The sequence below is a fragment of the Typha angustifolia genome, chromosome 8 (genome assembly GCF_048772165.1).
Source record: "Typha angustifolia cultivar Huaian chromosome 8, ASM4877216v1, whole genome shotgun sequence".
In the NCBI taxonomy this organism is placed as follows: Eukaryota; Viridiplantae; Streptophyta; class Magnoliopsida; order Poales; family Typhaceae; genus Typha; species Typha angustifolia.
In genome coordinates this window covers 1,700,650-1,722,128 of record NC_133246.1, presented here as the reverse complement: position 1 = coordinate 1,722,128, position 21,479 = coordinate 1,700,650, and the positions used below count along the sequence as shown (strand labels likewise).

Below are 21,479 nucleotides of genomic sequence, written 5' to 3'. Positions count from 1 at the left end.
CCAAATGGGAATTAGATCCATTTGAATCGTTAAAACCGATGACTTTTGAATGGAGTTATTAGTCATTAATGACTCGGACTGTTTCCAACTCTTGGATTCGATTGGCAGTATTTTGTATTAGAGTAAATATTCATAATAATTTAATAATTAAAATATATAATTAACTAATTTAGTTCGGGACTTAGTAAGTCCATGATTCCTTTCTTAAAAGGCAATAATAGTATCTGAAGGAGATGCCTCTCCAGTGTTCCTGTGAATACTACTAACTTTATTCCGAAATGACCTGGCAAATAAGCCATTGTTGATATGCTACGCTAAGATGGGCCCCTCCTACCTTCAACCAACTAAAGGCTTTTAAAAAATATTTATTTATTTTAATAATGACCTGTCAAATTGCAAAGAAGCCACTTGGTTCACTTGATATTCTTACTCTTGGTCTGTATTCTAAACACCCAGCGTATTACTAGTTTTTATTCGCTTTCGCTACTTATTCTCTTTTTCTCTATTAAAACGACGGACTTTATCCTTCTATCCTCTATACGCCGTTTCCTTTTACAGTTATAAAAGCACGGTATACGGGAGTCGAACAGCAAACACGAAGGAAACCAAATCAGAGAGCGAGAAATGGAAGGCGCAATACTCGCGGCGAAGCCCGTCATCAGGTTGGCGGCCATCAGTGGCTCTCTCCGGAAAGGCTCCTATAACCGTGGCCTCATCCGATCCGGCAAGCTCCCTATTCCCCTCTCTGGTTATTCTTATTCGTCTCACCTTATCCCCCTGCGCTAATCTTATTCTTTCTTCTCGGGATAAAGCCGTCGAGCTCTGCAAAGACTCCATCCCCGGGGTGGAGTTGGAGCACGTCGACATCGCGCCCCTCCCGTTGCTCAACACGGATCTCGAGGTCGACGGCACATTTCCGCCGGCGGTGGAGGCGTTTCGCAAGAAGATTCTCGAAGCCGATGGATACCTTTTCGCTTCTCCGGAGTATAACTATTCTATTGCAGGTAAAGAAATCGTACTATTCTCGATATGTTTGGTTATACTGAATTGTCCGGAAGCTGTTTGTGTTTATGTCGATGAGAACTTTTGCGGATATGACCAAGAATCTATTTTTATTAGTTGACGCTGCTATTAGAGCATTAGTCAAACTGTTACTGTGATCGAATACATCATTATGTATTTGTTAATAAGTTTAGATAAATTCAGTAGCTAATATTGTTAGCCTTATACGAATAACTCAATTAGTGCATATAATCTCGGAATATAAGAGACAAAGGCATCCTATAATTTTAGTGCATATTTTTGCCCATTTGAGATATGTACTTTTACAATAGGGAGTGATGTATACATCGAAAAAGGACATACTAGAAATTGGAAGATATGCATATTAGTTTTGATTAGTTTGTTAGACATATGACCTGTAATACGAATTGTAGCATTGTGACAAGTGCATGTCAAGGAGATAGGTTGATAAATAAAAGTAGTAAGCAAAATGTTAGGCATAAATAATGTCTCAGTGTTGGAAATTTATAGGCAGTAAGTGCAATCGATATTTCTGCTCTGTTGCTCATGCAGGTCCTCTGAAGAATGCTATTGATTGGGCATCTAGGTACCCAAATTGTTGGGCAGACAAGCCTGCTGCTATTGTGAGTGCTGGAGGAGGGTTCGGGGGTGGACGATCGCAATACCATCTCCGCCAAGTCGGAGTTTTTCTAGATCTTCATTTCATTAATAAGCCAGAACTGTTTGTCTCTGCGTTCCAACCTCCGCAAAAGTTTGATAGCGAAGGGAATTTGATCGATCCTGAAATTAAAGAACGGCTGAAGCAAATCATCCTATCATTGCAGGCTTTCACCCTTAGGCTAAAGGGTGAAAAAAGTTGAATCTTTTGATCACTAGATCACTGCATTTAAGTAACCTATCTCAGCTATATTGTGCTGATGCTATGCTTCTTGTTTACATTTTGTTGTTGAAACTATGATAAAGAGAGATCTTGTTGATGCCATATCAACTCAATTTCTTCTATGTAATTGGGGGAATCATGTTAGATGATTTGGATGAACTAATAAATAAAAGAGTATTTATTCGCTATTTTTTGTGTGACATGTTGGAGCAATCTCAGGTCATCTATGTTATCATATACATACCGATGGAGCTATTTGTAGAAAAAAAATTTCTTAGATTTCAGTAATAATAAGATTGGGCTTTTAAAACTGAATGCATTCATTTTCTATATCAAATGTATATATTTTTATAATGAAATGCACATAATTTATATAAAAGATAAACACAAATGCTTATTTTTGTTATTTTAAAAACTATTTCTTTTTATACAAATACCCCGCTTGTTAGAGCATTTCTTCTCTATTTTTATTTAGTTGTATTAGAAAATGGAACTGAATTTTTTTATATAGATTCTATCATAATAAGACAAATCCCTCAAATTTCTTCCATTGAAGTAGTCTAAATCCAAAGGAAAGCATAATGTTTCCTCCATAGTAGATTTACTGTACCAAATTGTGGATTTCTGCAAATCATGCACTTATAGAAAATTAGTCCTCTGACATGACAATTCTCACATAAATTCAAAATTAAACTCATACAAAACCCTTCACAAATTTTATTGAAATCTTGCAGGCAGTGATAAACAAATTTTGTATCTTTAAGTGAGGCTACAGATTAAGTATATATATAAAAAAGTTAAATGTAAATATAATGGATTCACACTCCTTTATGTACTTGATATATATATTTACAGATATTGCATGTTTTGTACAATGTCTTGCCATTATGTATGTCTTAGGAGAGTACAGAAAAACTGGTCTATACTCTATACAGTAAGCTCCTCTTCATTAATTCATAATCAACCGCCAGTCTCCATGTTAATACTTCTTTTAGACAATTTGCATGCCACTAGGAATTATACTGCTTTTGCAATCATCAAGCTGCTACCAAACAAAACGCTCGTACAGACGACATTTCTCTATAGGCAAGCATGCAACAGATGATCTATATAACTTGTCTGGTGAAGCTCACCTCGAACTCCATACTCTCTTCCATATCTATGAGAAACTATATCAGAGTTTCAACCAGAAGAAGTTACCTCCATATCCAATAAACTTGAACTCTTTAGTATTTTCCCTTTTGATAAGTTTATGCCACTCTCATACCATCGCACACAATCTTATTTCAGATGTGGCTTCTGCTATCTGCAGAGAAAACATACTTTTTGCCTCTAACCCTTCTTATCCAGCTGATTCCTGATTGTTTCTTATCTGCCTGAGATTTCATTAGCTTCCTGATCTCCCTCATTTCCTTCCATCTTCCAGCAGAAGCATACAGATTTGATAGGGCAATGTAAGTTCCAGGGTCTTTTGGATTCAATTTCAAAAGCTGTTTGGCTGAGTACTCTCCTAATTCAATATTCCTGTGGAAACTGCTAGCTGCAAGTAATGATGTCCAAATATACTCGTTGGCATCAAAAGGCATTCTCTCTACAAGATCAATTGCCTCTTTAAACCTTCCTGCCCTGCCAAACATGTCAATGAGACAAGCATAGTGGTTAATAGTTGGTTTCTCAATAGCTTTGAAATATTCATATCCCTTTTCTACCATTCCACCTCGGTTGCATGCACTGAGGACCGCTAAAAAAGTGATGTGGTTGGGCTGCATATCCTTAATGTTCAGTAATTCATGAAATGCTTCAGTGGCTCTTTTAGCAAACCCATGCTGAGATAGGCTACTAATCATGGCATTCCAGGAGGCCAAGTCTCGCCATTGTATCTCATCAAATATATCACTTGCTTCTTCTATGTAACCACACATAGCGTACATATACAGCAAGCTACTAGCAATAAAATTATGGCAACTAACATGAAGACCTGATTTGATTATCTGGGAATGAATCTGTTTGCCTTCTTCCACTGCTGCAAGTTCTGCACATGAACTTAGAATAGTTGCGAATGTGTAACTATTTGCAGGCTGTGCTAATTCATCAGATAGCATTCTGACATACAATTTTAAAGCTGTATGACTTTCACCACTTCGAGAAAATCCTGCTATAAGAGAAGTCCACTGGACTATGTCTGGTTGATGGATCTGCTCAAAAAGACGGAGTGCGTCATCTAAAAGATGGTGCTCCGTATACATTCTAATGAGAGAGCTTACTATGGGTGAACTACTCTGACAGCATCCAAACTTGATAACCAAAGCATGCAACCGCATTCCCTGATGCAGTCCTATTGTCGTTAATAGTGTCTTCACAGTAGCCTCACGGAGCTCCTTGCCCATCTCCAAAGCTTCAAATAATGCATCAATAGCTTCTGTGACATGCCCATTTCTAGCATACCCTTGGATTACCAAATTAAAACTCGCATCATCTTTTTCCTCCATCTCATCAATAACTTGCTGAGCTTCATAAAAGCAACCATAGTTAATATAGGCCTCGAAAAGAGCACTGCTCACGAACACATCCAACTTAACCTCCATCATCTTTGCAATTAGACCATGTACTTGCACGACATCGAAAAAGTTAACATTTGGTTCTTTCAGAGATTGAAGAACACAACCAAAGGTGACATGATCTGGTCTCACTCCGCTGTCCCTCATCTGACCAAGTAAGTGTAGACACTCTTCTCTACCCAAATTCCCAGCCATCAGAGCATTCCATGACACCACACCAGGCTCAGAAATCTCCCAAAACACTCTCTTTGCACTCTCCATCTCATCACACTTTGCATACAAATCCACCAAACCAGTCCCCACAAACAAATCAGATCCCATTCTTGATTTGACAATGTGGCCATGAATCTGCTGGCCCTCAAACAATGCAGGAATACTCACACAGGCACGAAGAGCACACGAATAGGCATATGCATTCATCTCCAGGCAACCACTCCTTACCATTTCCGCAAATATTCTCAAAGGCTCAACATACTCACCGGCATCAGTGTAACCCACCATCATGGAAGTAAACGCGACAGCATCTCTATCAGGAATTCCGTCAAACAACTTACGGGCAACTCCAGTTAACTCAAATTCGCAATACAAGCTTACTAATTTAGTGCATAACACAGTGAATTCCGAGCGAGAAAGCAATCCGCGTTGCTTGATCAGGTAACCATGGATCTGGAGCAGCAAGAAGGAATCTTTCGAGTCAAAACAGGCGTTCAAGACCAAACGTAGAGTGATGTGGTCAGGGAACGAGGTGGAGAGGAGCATATCGAGGAAGATGCGGAGGGCGGCGTCGGCGCGGCGATGGCGGAGGCAAGCGGAGATGGCGGTGTTCCATGTGACGGTGTCGTGGACGGGGAGGAGGTGGAAGAGCTTGAGGGTCTGGTGTAATGGTTTGGACTGGGCTGCGTTGGAGAAGAAGACATTGGACTTGATGGAGAGGGCGGTGAGCTGAGACGGAGAAGACGGTGGTTTGGAAATGGACGGTGAGACGTGGGGCTTGGAGGGATGGTTGCGGGAGGAGATGGGCGGAAGCGCATGGAGAACGAGAGTGCTCACCATGTAAACAAAAAGAAAGGTGCTCCTCTTTGTTATAATTGCAAAACAACTCCCTTTTATTTGCAAAGAAGCAACACAATTTGTTTAGAAGTTTTCCAATATAGTAAGATTAACCTTTTGTGCTTTTATCTACTATATAAATTATGCACATGTTCAAGAGTTTTAGACTATTACGCGAGGATAATCTTACATTACCAGTGAGGATGAGAAGAGAAGAGATGCTTGTAGCATAAATTCATATGCTCATATAATGTGGACATGTCAAGTAACGGAGTTTTAATCTGTACATGACTAAATGGTGAGACAATGACACAAATGTTGTGAGGAGAAATCAAGGAACCAAAATCAAAAGATTAGAGAAAAGATAAAAACAGACACCAATTTGGAACTTTCGAGATGCTATAATCGATGTATTTAGGTCAAAAATAGCTATACAAGTGGTTTCTGCACATCATGGTAGCATTTATCATACAAAATATGTACTTGATATAACTTAATCTACTATTACAGGGGTACAGTCATGGATATATCTCCATTTTTACCAATTTTCAGTGCCACAAGTATGTATTCGGCCCTCTTCATCTGCAACGTAGTCAGGACAAGTTCTGTTGATTCACTATGAACTCGTGCTACCATGGTTCATATTTGTTACTCCAATAACTCGCGCTGATTTTGTGCTTGTTCCAACCTTCCTCTGCCAAAATGAGGTTTAGCCGTGCCATAAGATTCTTTACTGCGTCTTCCTTCGATGAATCAACATGATCAGATTGAGAGTCCTGTTCCAGGAATTATAAGGATGCATGTTAGTTAACTTCCAACATATAGTGGCTTAGCATGACTTACTTAGGACATTATTACCATTGATTTTTGGTACGTTGTCAAACACTGTAAAGAATCTTCGTAGTAGCCACAATGGTAAAGAAGAGCAGCATAGTCTCTTAGTTCCTGGTAGCTGTCACGCAGGAGTATAAGCCGCTCACATGCTGTCAAAAGAGACTGATTAGTTCATAAGATCAATATTGATTTGGGGCAGTCTCGTGAAGAATAATTCGTATGACTAAGCAGAGTAAGAAGAGTGAGTGTGATACTAGACGCACAGAGAACTTTTCCTTTTCCTATGCAGGTCAACAAGGATAAGATAAGGTCCATGAATCCACTGAGATGCAATGACTGGTTTCTTGGAAGTAGCAGTCGATTCAACTTTCATTCAGTTGAATAGATCATCCTTCTAACTTTTAGCTGGAGCGTAACTTAATGACAAAGTAAAACATATTTCAACAATCTAATAAGCAATTTGAGGAGGGGGAATAATAGCAGTTAAAGTTGATGAGCTGAAAATGTGAACGCTTATTACTACTTTAAGAACCCAACAAATGTAACAAGCCACTTGTCAATATATATCCAAGAGAGAAAATAATGAACAGTTAAAGTTGATGAACTGAAAATGTGATCGCTTGTATATTACTTTGAGAACCCAAACAATGTAACAAGCCACTTGTCAGTATATATCCACCCTCCCAAGATATCAATTATATCAACTTTGAAAAAAAATGTATCAACTTTGGTATTGTCATGACGATGAAGAGAATGTACCATAATAGAAATATATATTAGTCAATGGTTTGAAAGTAGTTTAAATAGAGTTGGCATCGAGCTCATGATTGTTGAGATATATACCAACCTTATACAGATATAACTAGTTGTTTAGCTTGATCAAGGCTCTCGACGTAATCTTCATGATAAAAAGAAAACTTTTACATCATCGTCATCGTATTTCTATTTTAACTCAATATCTCTCTTGTTATCCTATATACTCAAAAGCAGTCTAGCCACAACGTTTTTCACTAAGTTGGATGAAGTATGCTTAAAAGGAATGTGAAATTAGATTGGAAGCAACAGAATCAAAAAGAGATACCTGCTAATGCACGCCGCATATCACCAAAACGAGCAGTAGTCCAAACTCCACGCTCTAGTCTATGCTGAGCAGCTTTAGCAGAAGCTATCTCTAAACCACTGATAGTAAAACAAATGATACCAAGAATTATATCAATTGTGACACTAGAGGAATCTAAAATCATGTGAAGCAAAAAGGTTTTCTCTAGAGATAAGCTAACCTCACATTGTTATGTGTCCTTGAGTACATTTCACCTACACTGCCAGGTCCATACATATGGTTCGCAGCACGCATGGCCCTCAGAAATAAATTACTAGAGTGATCATACGGGAATGGCCAGAAAGCCTCTTTCAGATTTGTCAGTATCTGCAAAATGGATTGTCAGGGAAACACTAAAATTGCAGCAAAATGTTTTGAACATTTGAAGAATAATTGAGTACAGGTAGGATTCTAAGCCAGATATAATGTACCAGAGCTTTTAGAAGGTTATTGAATATGGTCTACAGAATATACTAAAAATGGTATCAAGTTGCTGATATACTGATGCTATTATTTTCAGCTTGAAGAGGATACAAGATAGCCTACATAATGGATACATATATATATATACTTAAACAAGTGTTTATGGTAAATGTTTCATGTGCTTATACCTGTATGCATGTAGATGTGCAGAAATATAATTCATGTAGTAAATGTCAAATGTTTCCGTCAGAAACACAGGATCAAATAACTCACCCTCACAAGAAGAGACTTTGATGTCATAATATGATGTTCATCTGACAATTTGCTTTTCTGCTTGTGGTACCCCCTAGGAAGGCTGTCGAGATCATGGGGAAAGTAAATCTCTACATCAAATTCTAGAAAGGAGCAAATGCGCAGCATCTTCAACATTTCTGAATATATTAAGGACAGCATATCAACTGATCCTGATCTACATGTCAGAGCCTGGTCATTGGGTAAATTGCGAATGAACAATGTCTCAACAACAGAACTAAAATGATGTATTATGGAACAGAAAAGTAGAAGAAAGCTTACCGAGTGCAGATACAAAGCTCGAGCATCTAACATTGCGTTTGATCTGCGAAATCCCTGATGAATTGAGAAATAAATTCACTCATGCAGGAAATAATAATAATAATAATAATAATAATAATAATAATAATAATAATAATAATAATAATAATAATAATAATAATAATAATAATAATAATACAATTCTGAGTAACCGAGGTTTCTAATGTTATACTAGGAAAAGCACATCCAGATAATAATTTTCCACAAACTAAGCTGAACAACTTATAAAAGAATTACTGTTCCGTCAATTCATGAGTCTGAATACGACTAAAACATTTTGCCCGAGGATAATTAAATAATTTTGCTAGAAATTTCAGGATGAAAATAACATCTGGTCCACTTTCTCATTTTGTCATACCAGACTTCACTACCTAATAAGCACGTTTTAGCTTCAATACCAGATCTGATGTAACTTAGGTGATCAAATTCAGCACAACGCTGTCCCAATTTCTCTACTATACGGCCAAGATTGCATCAGCACCCTTTTTTGGGTGTACCATCACTTTCAACATTATTATTTACTAATAAGTCACAGTTTATATAGGACAACAGTTCTACTAGTAAGTGTAGGTAGATGAATTTGTTGTTGCCAAATACAGCTCAGCAGTCATCATCATGAGTAATTTATAACCTGTTCAAGACTTGTCGAGTACTATTTGGCACACTAGCTAAATGGAAATCTCCAAATGAATTGCCTCACTCACCACCACCTGTATTAGATCAGATTATGAGTTATGACTTATGACGTTTCTCGTCTCAGAGATCAGATCTAATACCATAAAACAAACTAATCCACATCCAAAAGTGGGAGCATTTAGCTTTAAATTTAGTCTCATCCACCATTTAACAAAAAAGAAGAAGCAAAACTTGGCAAATTGAAAGCAATGACCGATTTAGTGACTATAAGAAGATTGATGTGAAAGCACCGAGGCAGGAAACAAGTTGTCAATTAAGAACAAAACAGAGTCCAAAAAAGGGAGAAAACAGGGTATGCAAAAGAGCAGCCACACATCCCATTCTCAGAAATATTAGCCGACTTGAATCCAAGATAATAAAAAATAACCCCTTTGGCCAAAAAGAAATTATTCCATCGAACATATAAAGTGCATTTAAACCACCATAAGAACGCATCCATCCATACCTTGTGGATATACAAGTATCTCTCCAAATTGTCAATGTACACCTCGGGCGGCGCGCTAGAGGGGGGCATGTAGGTGGAGCAGAAACCCATGGAGAGGTCATCGAGCCGGTCGATGAACGCGTCAACCGGGAGCGGCACCGACGAGTGCGACACGAGCGAGTCGTCCTCCGCCCCCACGTTGAGCACCGCCCGCGCGAGGTCGGGCCCCCGGCTTATCGTGATGCTCGTCTCCGCGTCGATCGCCGTCATCCGCTTGATCTGCCGGCAGAATTCCTCCCTCGCCGCCTAAAACAAGAACCAGATTAAAAAAAAAATCAAAATAAAAAGAAGTTGAAGATTCGTTGATTAAAGGCGGATCAAATCGGATGATTTGGATCACCCTGGCGTGGAGGGTATCGATGCCGGCGGCGTCGAGGGAGTCGTGGAGGAGGAGGCGGGGGAGTGTGCTGGTAACGGCGTCGGATTTGGGATCCCCATGAAGACTGCAACATAGGAATTTTTTCTTCTTGGGGAAGGAAGAATGGTGGAGCTTGAGAGGGGAGGGGGGAGTCCAGGGGGTGCAGCTCATGATCGGAGTGTATGTGTGTGTGTGTGTGTGTGTGTGTTGGGGAGAAGTTATACATTCGAGTATAAATAGCCCAACAACTCCTGTAATTTTATTCTCTAAATTAAAATAATTCTTTTTATCATATCTAACCAAATTAGAGGCCAAATTTAAAAATAACAAAGCTATAGGAAATTAAAGAATATATTTTTATTTATTTTAGATCTATTAAAAAAACTTATCAAATCAGCAATTTTGAAACTATTCAAATTCAACCTCTAGTTTATAATATCAAAAAAAAAAAAAAAAGGTGGCATAATTTACTAAGGAATGATTTGGTATTTTGATTTACTTGGTAAATAAAGTTTAGAAAGGGGCTATTTGGGTATAAAAAAAAAGACCATGATATTTATGGCATTGGAAGTTATGTATGAACACAATGAGCTTGGATAGGATTTCCATGGTGTTTTCCTCGTGTGGACCACCACCCTACAAGAACCTAAAAGGTTGGATTGGTTGGTGGAAAGTGCACCATTCTTAACAAGCTTTGTGGGGTATATAATTGCTTAAATATAGACTCACAATCATCGTGTCATATCTTTCATCCATGTTTAGTGCCTAATAAATACACATTATGGACATTCAATTAGGCCCATGCATTGGCCCACCATTCTTGGAGGCATATTAGCAGAGTTGTGATCATGATCAAAGACTTTGAGAGAGGAAAGTAAGATTCAATGAAACTATGAAAACAAGCATATCCGTTCATGTGGTTCTATCATGAACCTCCATTTGATTTTGATTCCCATGATTGGGTTGTAGGATTATTATGCTTACATTATGGTGTATGAGTAACTCTTCAAACATATAATTCATTTGCTTGTTGGCACAATTATAGTTGTTATTGCTACATGTATTGCTACAACTTTGAGTGAAGCCTATTATTCTTCTTAACAATAATTAGATCAATATTGCATCCTTGATAATTGCATCTTTATATGCTTTAGGCTTTGCTTTCCATTTGAATAAGAATAAATTTATTTCGGTATAAGTCTCTTTATATTTATTAATTATTATTTTACTTGTGAAAAATATTACTTTAATACAATCAGTTTAGAAAATGAGTAGGAATTTCTAAACATGTTCTATGAACATGACAGTTATCAAACATATTATATAACGTGTGTCATAATTATATAAATTATTTAAATTATAAACTGATTTTTTTAGATTATAAGTGAGTTTTTTATATTATAAACGAGTTAGTTGAATTATAAATAAGTCATCGTGTCATAAATGGGTTGACAAATAGGGACATATACAGATTAAATATGTCGGGATAATAAATACAAACACAACCTTTTTTAATAGTTATGATTTATGACCTAAACCTAATTAAACTAAATTAAAACCTGTTTAAAAGTCAGGTCATACATTTTCAAATTATTGGGTCACACCAGCTTTTGTGCCACTCCTCTATACTCTCCAAAATATCTCTGCTATTCATATAATAATTACACCTAAACTATACAGATTTAATTACAATTAAACATCTTAATACAAGCTTAAACAATGAGGTAGCATAACAACATACAATATTTGAAGTACTTTTAGCTCCAATTGAAGAGAAAAGCATAGGAACCATGGAAGTATGAGAGCCTCAGCTGAGACCTCCACCTTACTTCCTCAAGGCTCATGTCGACACGGATAAAGCTCGTTCCGGCACGTGCAAGCCATCTCCTCACTCAGATCTTTAATTAGTCCAATATTATTACTTGGCTCAAAGTTTAACATACAACTAAATGAATATCAATCAATCATTTATATAACATATATATATATATATATAAACCATAGGTTGGTTGCAGACACTAAGATTAGGGCAAAGTAAGAAGTGTTTAGTATATCTCCATGTTAACTCTCTCTCCCAGAATCTTCTCAACCTTAGCTTGGGAAGCAGATGACAGCATGAGCACTCGTGATCATGAGTTCACCTGCGAAGATCCTTTCGCAAACTTCATCGCACACGATCAACCAGAACTCAACCACTTTGATGATCACCTGCAACAATCCATCACAACCACAGCGTCGTCAAGCTCTCATAAGAAGTTGAACCACAACGCGTACGAGCGAGATCGCAGGAAGAAGCTCAATACCTTGTACACCTCTCTCCATGCCTTGCTTCCCGAGATCGATCGAAGTGTATAACCCGTTCGAACTCGTTCTGTTAATTGATTCTGTACAAGACTCCTGTACTGACTGTGATTTGTTTACATATGTAGCAGAAGAAGTTGAGCATTCCATCGACGATTTCTCGTGTGTTGAAGTACATTCCTGAGCTACAAAGAGAGGTTGTGAGGTTAAAACGAAGGAAGGAAGAGATAGCGATGATGGCAACGAGGCGAGAAGAAGTGCAGGTAATTAGAGATGGCATAGAGGACTCTCCAGTTGTTTCTGCAACTCTTCTCAGCAACAAAGAAGTCATGGTTCATATTTGTATCATGAACAAGAACGTCACTAGTGTTCCTCTATCTAAGATTCTGAGAGTATTGGAAGGAGAGGGACTAGAGTTAATTCATGCATCAACTTCCACCACTTTCGGATACGGGAGATTCTATAGCCTGCATCTTAAGGTATGTATCCAATTTCATTTCCTCCTAGCTAGTAGATGTTTTCTTTTAAGAATTTTATCAGATTAAAGTTTTGGTTGCATATGTTTATAGCAGATAAAGCAATGCACAAACATGGCTTGTGAGCATCTGGTGAAAGTTATTAGAGAGAAAGCAAGATGCGATTCCTTCATACAATGATCTTGGATGAGTTCCTCCGGACATCAAATCACCAAGCATATATGAGAAAGTTTCAGGCTTTACGATATAGGCTTTATGTAAACTATCTGTTTTAGTACTTATATATATGAGAGAAAAAGCTTGTCTACTTATTCTCAATCTGAAATTTATCCAAAGATTTTGTGGTGATTTCTTATCATTTTGAACTTTGAATCTTTGTCGGAAAACCGAACAGGAAAACTAAAAAAGTCTCTCGTATCCTAAAATCTTCTATTTCAAACATCTAATGATAACTACATAAGTAGTTTCCTATCCATTTAATCTTTCCAAGAAACAAAGTGCCATTCAAGAATGAAGTATAGATTGAGACTTTTTATGCCGGTATCTGGGCATCTATGAGAATATCGTGGCATGCATAAACTCTTAAAAACATCTCAGAATCAAGATAGAATACCACTTGGATAAATAAAACAAGAAGATATTTTTAACAAATATAACAGTATCATACATGATCGAAGGTTAAGATTATTATCTTTAACCAGTTGCTTACGTAGGAGATGATGAAACAAGACTTGTTAATATATTGAAAAACATAAAGAATAGGCATGGACGTGGACAGGAAGAGAGCGTGGCTTGCGAGTGGGAGCACGTGCACTGCTCGTGCAAGCCTTGTCCATTCTCGTGCCCGAATTCTTCTGACCAAAAATACTAGAATAGCATAATGATTGATTATTATTTTTCCTACAAATTCTCTATATTTTTCTGTGTAATTGAATAAATTTTACAGTCATGTAACAGTGAGCAGATACCAAAAATAGATATTTTCTGACAGGCGATTTGTATCATATGCATATATTATTTGGTAAGAGAAGTGGATATAAACATGAATTTGCTATCTGAAATGAAGGCAGATTGTATTTTTCACTTCCAACAAAAAATATTTTCACTGTCTCCAAATGAAAATGCACAATGTTCACAATGTTCTACCATTTCGTTATCCAAAATCATCTCTAAAATAAATTCACTTGATCATATACACTTGAAATTTAAGAAACAAAAAATTACCAGTGTTGTTTCTGCAATTTTCTAAAGCTATAAATTGCCATAGTTTGAAGTTTGTTCTCTGAAGAGATAAATCAAGCTAGTAGTAGCATCATATGATACAGTTGGATATGTCCCAACTTTTGAGGATTCTCAATAATAAAAATAAAGACTTTTGAGATCTCATGGATACACCTGCTTTCCATTCGCGTAAGTGGCCAAGACCACATCTGGTATTTCCTTGGCAAACTCGCTCCACGAATTGGGAGGTAAAACGACAAAATCTGCATATTTTCCTGAGGACAGACTACCCAAATCTTGGTCGAGAAAGCAAGCATAGGCAGCCCATATTGTATGCCTGTGACAAATCAAATTCAGTTGTAGAATGCATAATAGAATTTATAACATAATCCTTAAGAAAATGGTTACCAGGAAAAGTCTTAGTTGATGAGTTTCCGATTACTCAAAATAATATATTTTTTGTAACTGAAGACAAAAGTAAAACAGCTTACGCTTTTAGAGCATCATCCAGTGCAATACGTTCACTTGGAATCCAAGCATTTTTCCATCCAGGGGGCATACGGAGCAGCGCAGTTCTGATACTTTCTAATGGATTAATGTCTGCAACCTGAAAATGAGTTTAATAGAAATACATATGTTTGTTGCCAGTAATACAACCAAACAATTGACATTTGAGCTTAAACGCAGCATAGACGTTTATGTTAAAAGTGCTCACTGGCCAGTCAGATCCAAAAGCTAACTGTGCACCACCAGCTAAAAGGGACTGAAATAAATAAGAACCTTGCTGAGCTCGGTTTCTTCCAATCTTCTTTTCAGCAGAATCAGCATCATCCAGCAGATGATTTGGCTGTAAACGAAGTAAGGGCTTGCTCTCTTACATAATGATAAGGATAATAATGATTCAAAATAAAACTAATAAAAAATGTCATATTGTGTTTTATTTTCCCTATGAATTGGCTTAAAAATGGAGATACATGCTTTCACTCTCAGTGTGACTACCTGGTATCTGAGTGAGTATTGCTTACTACCTTTGCATATAGTATGTTCATTCATTGGTTCTATTTCTTATAGTCATTAAATATATCAATAACTTAAGATATCCATGTTGCCATTCCTTGTTCAAGCTAAAATTTGGAATCTGTACTCACACTAAAATAGGCTCCTGTGTTTCACGTTTTCTGGTATATAATACAAACTTCTATATCTTGACGTCTAGAAATAATGTCCAAATTCCATACCGGACATTGTGGTCTTCATAACTGTCAGTTGTTAATTTACAACTTGATGAAAGCAACGAGTTCTACATAATGCAATTACATTATTATCAGATATGAGTAACTTGAAATAGTACTTTTTCCCCCTGCATCTGCTTGTTAATGTTTTCACATAAATTTACTTCTTTCTATCTGATCATAGGACAAAGCTGGTCAAAATACTAGTACGTTAAATGGCTGAGAATAACAATTATAATTACAGAGGGCAAAGAACAAATGAAGGAATAAATGAACCAGCTTGTATTTTACCTGTACAGAAGCAATAACATTTTGTTTACCAAAGCGTGTTGTTGTACCTCGGACCAGATGCTGGGCATGTTCAATCTGATCAATTCATGTCATCTGTTAGTCCTTGTTCACGCTAAACATTCAAGCTGAAGATTGCAAAACTATATGCAACTTATATTCACAGACAATAAACAATTTCTCATGGAGTTACAAAAGTAAAAAAAGAAAGTGATTACCCTGAATCTGTGATCCCTCATTCCATTTAAGGTGACTACCGAGTTGAACATATCAAGCACCATGTCATTAGCTTTATCTCCAATTGCATGAATTGCAACCTCAGTTGCATTAAAACAAATCAGAACACTAGAAAGCCCAGGAGAAATACAACTAAAAGTATAAAACTCCAAATAACAGAAATATACCTGAAGTCCGGATTTATCTGATTCTAGTGTTGCATTCAGAAGCCAATCCATATTTGTCACTTGTAGACCATAATTTTTGGCATCATCTTCATAAGGCTACAGGCACACAATAAAATTCTTTTCTTTAAGTGCAAGAATGTAATACAGAACTGGAAATCATCTGCACAAGAAAACAGTTAAACTAACATGTTCAAATTATTTGTAGAAAAGAAAAGAAAAATAGTGATATTCAGTATAAAGCAATGAAAACAAGAACAAAAATGATATAGCGGTCTTAAATTCTTAATCTTCAAGAAAGAAGTAAGAAATCAATTGCTAATCGAAATGCTACTCTTAATGAAGATACTAGGATACAATTGTGGAAGAGACTAATCGTACTCACAAGTCAGGACAAACATTAAGCAACTAAAATTAAGGGCAAGGTTGTCGCATGTTGCACTCAATGATTTTATGTCTCTCTGCTCCTCTTTGTCCTGAAAAATGTTTGGCTGTACCTCCTTAATCTTTGCTTCCCTAACAATGGTTGTGCTGTTTAAATAGTATCAACTTTTAAGATAGCATATTTTCTTTGGTCGGTATACACATGAGACATGAAATATGGTATGAGGCCCCAGGAGAGGATGATACTCTAATAGCTGGAGTAAGGTTGGCCTATAGTATTTATTTTCTGCCATTTTGCTATTTTTTCTATTTTTATTTTACTAAGCTGATTGTTTTGTTTATGATTAGAAACAATTCATTTTCTCATTTATTACCAATACCATCAGGTACTGCTCTCATTATGTAGATAACTTCTCCTATTTGCTGCCAATTTAGCCTTGCTCGCTCAAGGTTAATTATCAGTAGAATTTCACCTTTGAGCAGAATTGCATAATTAATATTAAGAATCTGAAATTGCAGTCTTTCCGGTAAGAGTTAACCCTTGATATCCTGCATTTTATAGGAACACAATCTAGGTGAGGAAAGTATTGGGTTCGTGCCTACTTGATTTACCAAAAGTTAAGCTCATATTCATGTCAGGATAAGCTCAAACATATGTAAAATAAGTAAGGGGAATTGGTCAACTATAAAATTACAACATTCTGCATAATGCTAGGAACGAAATAGTATTGCAGAAATCATATCTACTGAATTATCAACCAACAGAAACTAATTGACTCTACGCTTACAAAAGTTTGTCTAATAAACAAAGATGGTTGGAGCATATTGCCATGAATCAGTTTCCCCAATCCTTGATGTAAAATTATCTCCAAGTAAATAAATCAAAGGTAAAGTAATATGCAGTGCTATGCATTTCAATGGACTAAAGCACAACAAATATACAGAAGAAACTGCCCAGATCCCACCTCATAAAACATTGCACTGTTGGAACCTAGTGAACCATCAGCAAAAGCTTTAACACCGCCCAGATGTATCCAATGACTCAATGATTTACCTTTTTCTTGGATAAGATCCTACAATGACCAAGAACAGAAGTAATGTAAGCAGTATATTGTCTAAAAACATATACTTTCTGAAATAAATTGAAGATGGTGTCCCAGTGGATGAGGCCTTAATGGTAATGGGTCTAAGGAGTACAATAAAGTACATAGGTTTAAGCCCATTCCTGGAGAAGTCATTTCTGTGGCTTGAACCCATTTGAAAATGAAATGAAAGGGTCAAGCTTCACCATAACACCAAGTGATTGACCTCTAATAGATTGCTATCTTACAATGCAAAACATTCATATTCTTTTGAAAAAATTATAGCATGTTTGAGTACTTGCCTATCTCCTTACTAGTCAAAATCTACATCCCTCTCAGTATGTATGACATGATCAGCATACAGCAAGTGAACACTATGAACCTATAATTTTCTATGATGAAGAAAACATACCAAAATTCAAAAATAGATCAATTAGGAAAGTAATGTTGATATAATAAAAAGACATAGTTTTACGGATTTGCAGAGGGGCGAGTGCCTACAACTAGTTGAGACCATGTTGGCATTGGGAAGAATAAGCAAACCCTTATCATCATTTTTCCAGCAGAATCAGCCCATTTGAAAACATCTGAAGACACATTGAATGCCCAAAGTTAGGAAAACTATACAACCAGTTTGGAAATTTTGTTCTATAAGACCCTCAATAAATTCCCTCTTGTACATCAAAACAAAAATAAGTAAGATCCTTAAAAAGTTCCCTCTTGTACTTCAGAACATATATAACGACCAGATAATCTCATAATATGATATTTAATGTTGAATAAGGTTCTCAGGAAGTTGTTGTATGCTACAAAATGAGAATACAATTGCTGAACGCTGATAGAGGATAACTTGGAAGGGCAGTAATCCCTAATTGAGGTAAACAAACACAGTGAGGGGTACTTGAATCTTGCACAGAAGAGGGCCAACAATTGTAAATCTCATCAAGAAGAAGTTTAATAACCTGAAAGATCCTGCCACACATGATCAACTGATGCACCTGGGAAATATCTTCCAAAATCAACGACAGTTGTCACCCCCCTCATCACTGCATGTCTGCTTGCTCTCACCAAGGCATCTCTTCTTTCATGGATTGAAACCTCAGGGATCACAGTAAGAAGAAGCTTCATCGCAGAATCAACAAGAAGACCAGTAGGCTCTGCATATAATGATAAGATAGAAGCTTAAAATGAGTCCCCATTTCCATTTTAGTGTTTTATACAATGTGATTATTAAATCTTTTCTGAGTACAACCATGCAGAAACTACTGTTGGTACAAAATTTGATAATCAACAATCTGGTGAATAAAGATGCTTATCGTATTGTTTACTACATGTGGGCAATATATTATGTATTAGACATCAAACGGATGAAAGAGGCCCCAAGCTAATTGGTGCTCTGGTTGAATACATAGCCTTACCTCCTTCTATAGCTCTCACAATGCTTCCACCAACAGGATCATGGGTGTTTCTATTGATTCCAGCAATCTTTAGAGCGAGTGAATTGGCCATTCCCATATGGCCGTCCATGCGTGAAACCCAAACCTGTAGACAATGAAAGTTCTCACAATAGGGTTCAGTTCCGGCAGATTCTCGAGAAATCTAATGCATGCCTGTTTGATGAACATACAGGATTGTTTGGTGTGATGTCATCTATCCAAGAAGCAACGGGTAATTGGCCTCCCCAGAGATCATTGTTCCAACCACCGCCTAAAACCCACTGACCAGGAAGCTTATCTAACAAAACATGTTCATCTATGATCAGATATTCAGATCAATCAAAAAATTACTAAAGGACCAAATTAATGAGATAAAGACGCATAGTACAGGAAGTGTGGTTACAATTGACAGCTTCAACAAAGCTCAAATTGACAAAAAGCAGGAACTAATTCAGATAATAATTGCAGAAGTTACCTCATATATACAAAAATTGATGTTGCGGAATCAGTTACTTAGATTTGCATCTTAATGTATTTAAAAAGCTGGAAGTATAATATTTATAATTGATTCAATCATATGTTGCTTGCACTTAGAAAATGAATACAAGATGCTTCAGAATTGGCTGTAACATTGTATTTAGGGCCATCAATTCCCTTTATTAGGATAAATGCAAAACTATTGTGTCACTATAGCAGCAAGGAACAATCACTACATTTTTTGGGACAACAATTATCAATCATCTATTAGAGAAATTTAGAAAAGAAAAAACAATAATATGTTCACCAAGGAAATAAACCAGAATAATGATTTTACGATCTCAGTGAAACAGCTGAATTATCAGCACTAAACTACTACTACTACTAACAATAAAATATATAGCTGAATGTAAACCTCTGACAGCTTCCTTGATCTTCCTAACAAAATCATTTTTGCTTTTGACAGCTCGAAGTTCCACTCGCCCCATCTGACATTAAATAAGCAAGTAAGCAATAAAGTCAAGGACTCCACAAATTTTAATATATTATGAAAAGGAAACAATCTGATGACAGCATGGAGTAAGTACATAAAAGGTAGCATAAGGAGATTTAATTGGTATACTGCATTGAAAGTTCATCTATATCATCGCCATAGTCCAGACTCCATATTAGTAGGCTTCTATATATTAACAAAAAATCATTTACAATACCTAAATGATGATTATATGATCACATGCTAGCACAATATCTTCAATGCCAAAGAACTACCACAACTACATAATGGCCTTCCTCCTCACCTAGGTGATTGTTTTCCATCCAACTAAAACTTAGCAAAGGGATGTGCAATTAGACTATTCAAGTGCCATCATGAAACTAATTACAAGATAATTTTTCCAAAGTGATGGAATCAAAGGAAGGGCGGGCAATAACCGATATATGTATAACTCGTATAGCTTGCCTACTTCCCAAGTTTATATATTATAACAAAGAAAATTTTGATCAACAACATAAAAACAAAGTACCTGCAAGCCACCAAATATCAAGTGCAGATGGGAATCGATAAATCCAGGTAAGACAACTTTCCCATTTAGATTCAATTCGTAAGTATCATGAACCTTTAAGTCCTGCATAGACAATGACAACTTGCATGAAAGAATGTTTTAGACTATATTGTAGCGGCAACAAGAACTACATAAATTTTTTTGAAAAAAATACACAATTCGACACTGAAAGTATCAGAGGGCTTGAGAATGTCAAACGCATATAAGACATCTGCAAAAATGCCCAAAAGAAAAATGCAATGTAGCAATATCTCAAGCCACACAGGTGCATCTTTCTAGGCAGACATACCCCAGAATGAACCCTGAAGACATTATTGATTGCAGTACACAAAACGGTTCAACTTTAGTCATATACATCTAATTTGTCTACAAATTTCAAGATTAATTCAGGCAGTAGCTAAAATATGCTGTACAACAAAAAAGACTTGTTGCAATAGCCAAAAAGCAAGCAAGAAGATGAAGTAAAAGAAGAGAAACCCGATTGACCTTCATGGACGAATAGTTTCCGACTCGTAGAATCCGGCCATCCCTAACCGCCATGGCCTCCGCAAAGGGAAGCAAAGGGTCGCTGGTGTAGATGGTCGCGTTCATCACCACCAGCTCCGCGGATAGACTACCCCGTCTCCAAGCAATCCCTGCGATTTTTTACGGTTTCAGTCATGGATGGAAAGACGATAGAGAATTTGATTCTCGCTTTGTTTTCCTGTATGCGTGCGAAGTGAGAGTTAATTACATAAGGGATTGAGGGCAGGAAGGAGGATGATGGCAGAGAGAGCTGCGGCGGCGGAGATGAAGGTGAGCAGATTCTTGATGGTGATCGCCATGGACGGGTGGGTACAGAGAGAGAGAGAGAGAGAGAGAGAGAGAGAGAGAGAGAGAGAGAGAGAGAGCGCGCGAGAGCGAGAGCGACACAAGAATCTTCCCTATATCTCTGTGACATTAAACATTGGCGCGGTTAAGTCATGGATAGACTTCGGTAGCCCGACCCTTTTTTTGGTGGGTCGGGTCAAAGATGCTTAGTATATTGGGCCGGGCCGGGCTTAAATTACGAAACCCGATCCAGCTTAGCCTAATTAAATTAATATATTAAATTTTATTATCTA

The 21,479-nt window shown here is 37.0% G+C and overlaps 5 protein-coding genes across 8 annotated transcripts; 2 read left to right on the top strand and 3 right to left on the bottom strand.

Moving 5' to 3' along the window:
* Positions 1 to 516: 516 nt before the first annotated feature.
* On the top strand, positions 517 to 2,091 carry LOC140765936 (NADPH:quinone oxidoreductase). The gene is made up of 3 exons (XM_073105274.1): positions 517 to 724; positions 813 to 1,004; positions 1,576 to 2,091. Exons 1-3 carry the CDS (start codon positions 625 to 627, stop codon positions 1,881 to 1,883), a joined length of 600 nt encoding a protein of 199 aa, XP_072961375.1. The 5' UTR covers positions 517 to 624; the 3' UTR covers positions 1,884 to 2,091.
* Positions 2,092 to 3,189: 1,098 nt separating this feature from the next.
* On the bottom strand, positions 3,190 to 5,514 carry LOC140764441 (putative pentatricopeptide repeat-containing protein At3g25970). Its single transcript, XM_073103011.1, has one exon. It carries the CDS (start codon positions 5,512 to 5,514, stop codon positions 3,190 to 3,192), a length of 2,325 nt encoding a protein of 774 aa, XP_072959112.1.
* A 378-nt stretch (positions 5,515 to 5,892) lies between these two features.
* Positions 5,893 to 10,203, bottom strand: LOC140765931 (uncharacterized). The gene is made up of 8 exons (XM_073105266.1): positions 10,000 to 10,203; positions 9,621 to 9,905; positions 8,441 to 8,494; positions 8,141 to 8,350; positions 7,626 to 7,771; positions 7,427 to 7,524; positions 6,370 to 6,494; positions 5,893 to 6,287 (listed from the first exon to the last, which is right to left on the bottom strand). Exons 1-8 carry the CDS (start codon positions 10,186 to 10,188, stop codon positions 6,141 to 6,143), a joined length of 1,254 nt encoding a protein of 417 aa, XP_072961367.1. The 5' UTR covers positions 10,189 to 10,203; the 3' UTR covers positions 5,893 to 6,140.
* Positions 10,204 to 12,075: 1,872 nt separating this feature from the next.
* LOC140765933 (protein IRON-RELATED TRANSCRIPTION FACTOR 2-like) lies at positions 12,076 to 13,152 on the top strand. 3 transcript variants are annotated; one of them, XM_073105271.1, is made up of 3 exons: positions 12,076 to 12,366; positions 12,450 to 12,797; positions 12,888 to 13,152. In XM_073105271.1, the coding sequence occupies exons 1-3, from the start codon at positions 12,076 to 12,078 to the stop codon at positions 12,972 to 12,974; spliced, it is 726 nt and encodes a 241-aa protein (XP_072961372.1). In that variant the 3' UTR covers positions 12,975 to 13,152. The 3 variants fall into 3 exon arrangements, with proteins under 3 accessions (XP_072961372.1, XP_072961370.1, XP_072961369.1); XM_073105269.1 differs by having other exon boundaries at positions 12,447 to 12,797; positions 12,891 to 13,152; XM_073105268.1 differs by having other exon boundaries at positions 12,447 to 12,797.
* Positions 13,153 to 13,387: 235 nt separating this feature from the next.
* LOC140765928 (protein LONG AFTER FAR-RED 3) lies at positions 13,388 to 21,268 on the bottom strand. Of its 2 annotated transcripts, none has more exons than XM_073105263.1 (15): positions 21,110 to 21,268; positions 20,863 to 21,011; positions 20,338 to 20,439; positions 19,731 to 19,803; positions 19,030 to 19,136; positions 18,821 to 18,944; positions 18,365 to 18,559; positions 17,904 to 17,989; positions 17,286 to 17,393; positions 15,940 to 16,035; positions 15,754 to 15,852; positions 15,539 to 15,613; positions 14,731 to 14,862; positions 14,507 to 14,622; positions 13,388 to 14,352 (listed from the first exon to the last, which is right to left on the bottom strand). In XM_073105263.1, the coding sequence occupies exons 1-15, from the start codon at positions 21,198 to 21,200 to the stop codon at positions 14,178 to 14,180; spliced, it is 1,728 nt and encodes a 575-aa protein (XP_072961364.1). In that variant the 5' UTR covers positions 21,201 to 21,268; the 3' UTR covers positions 13,388 to 14,177. The 2 variants fall into 2 exon arrangements, 1 of the variants encoding a protein (XP_072961364.1); XR_012105248.1 differs by having other exon boundaries at positions 14,211 to 14,352; positions 14,796 to 14,862.
* Positions 21,269 to 21,479: the final 211 nt, after the last annotated feature.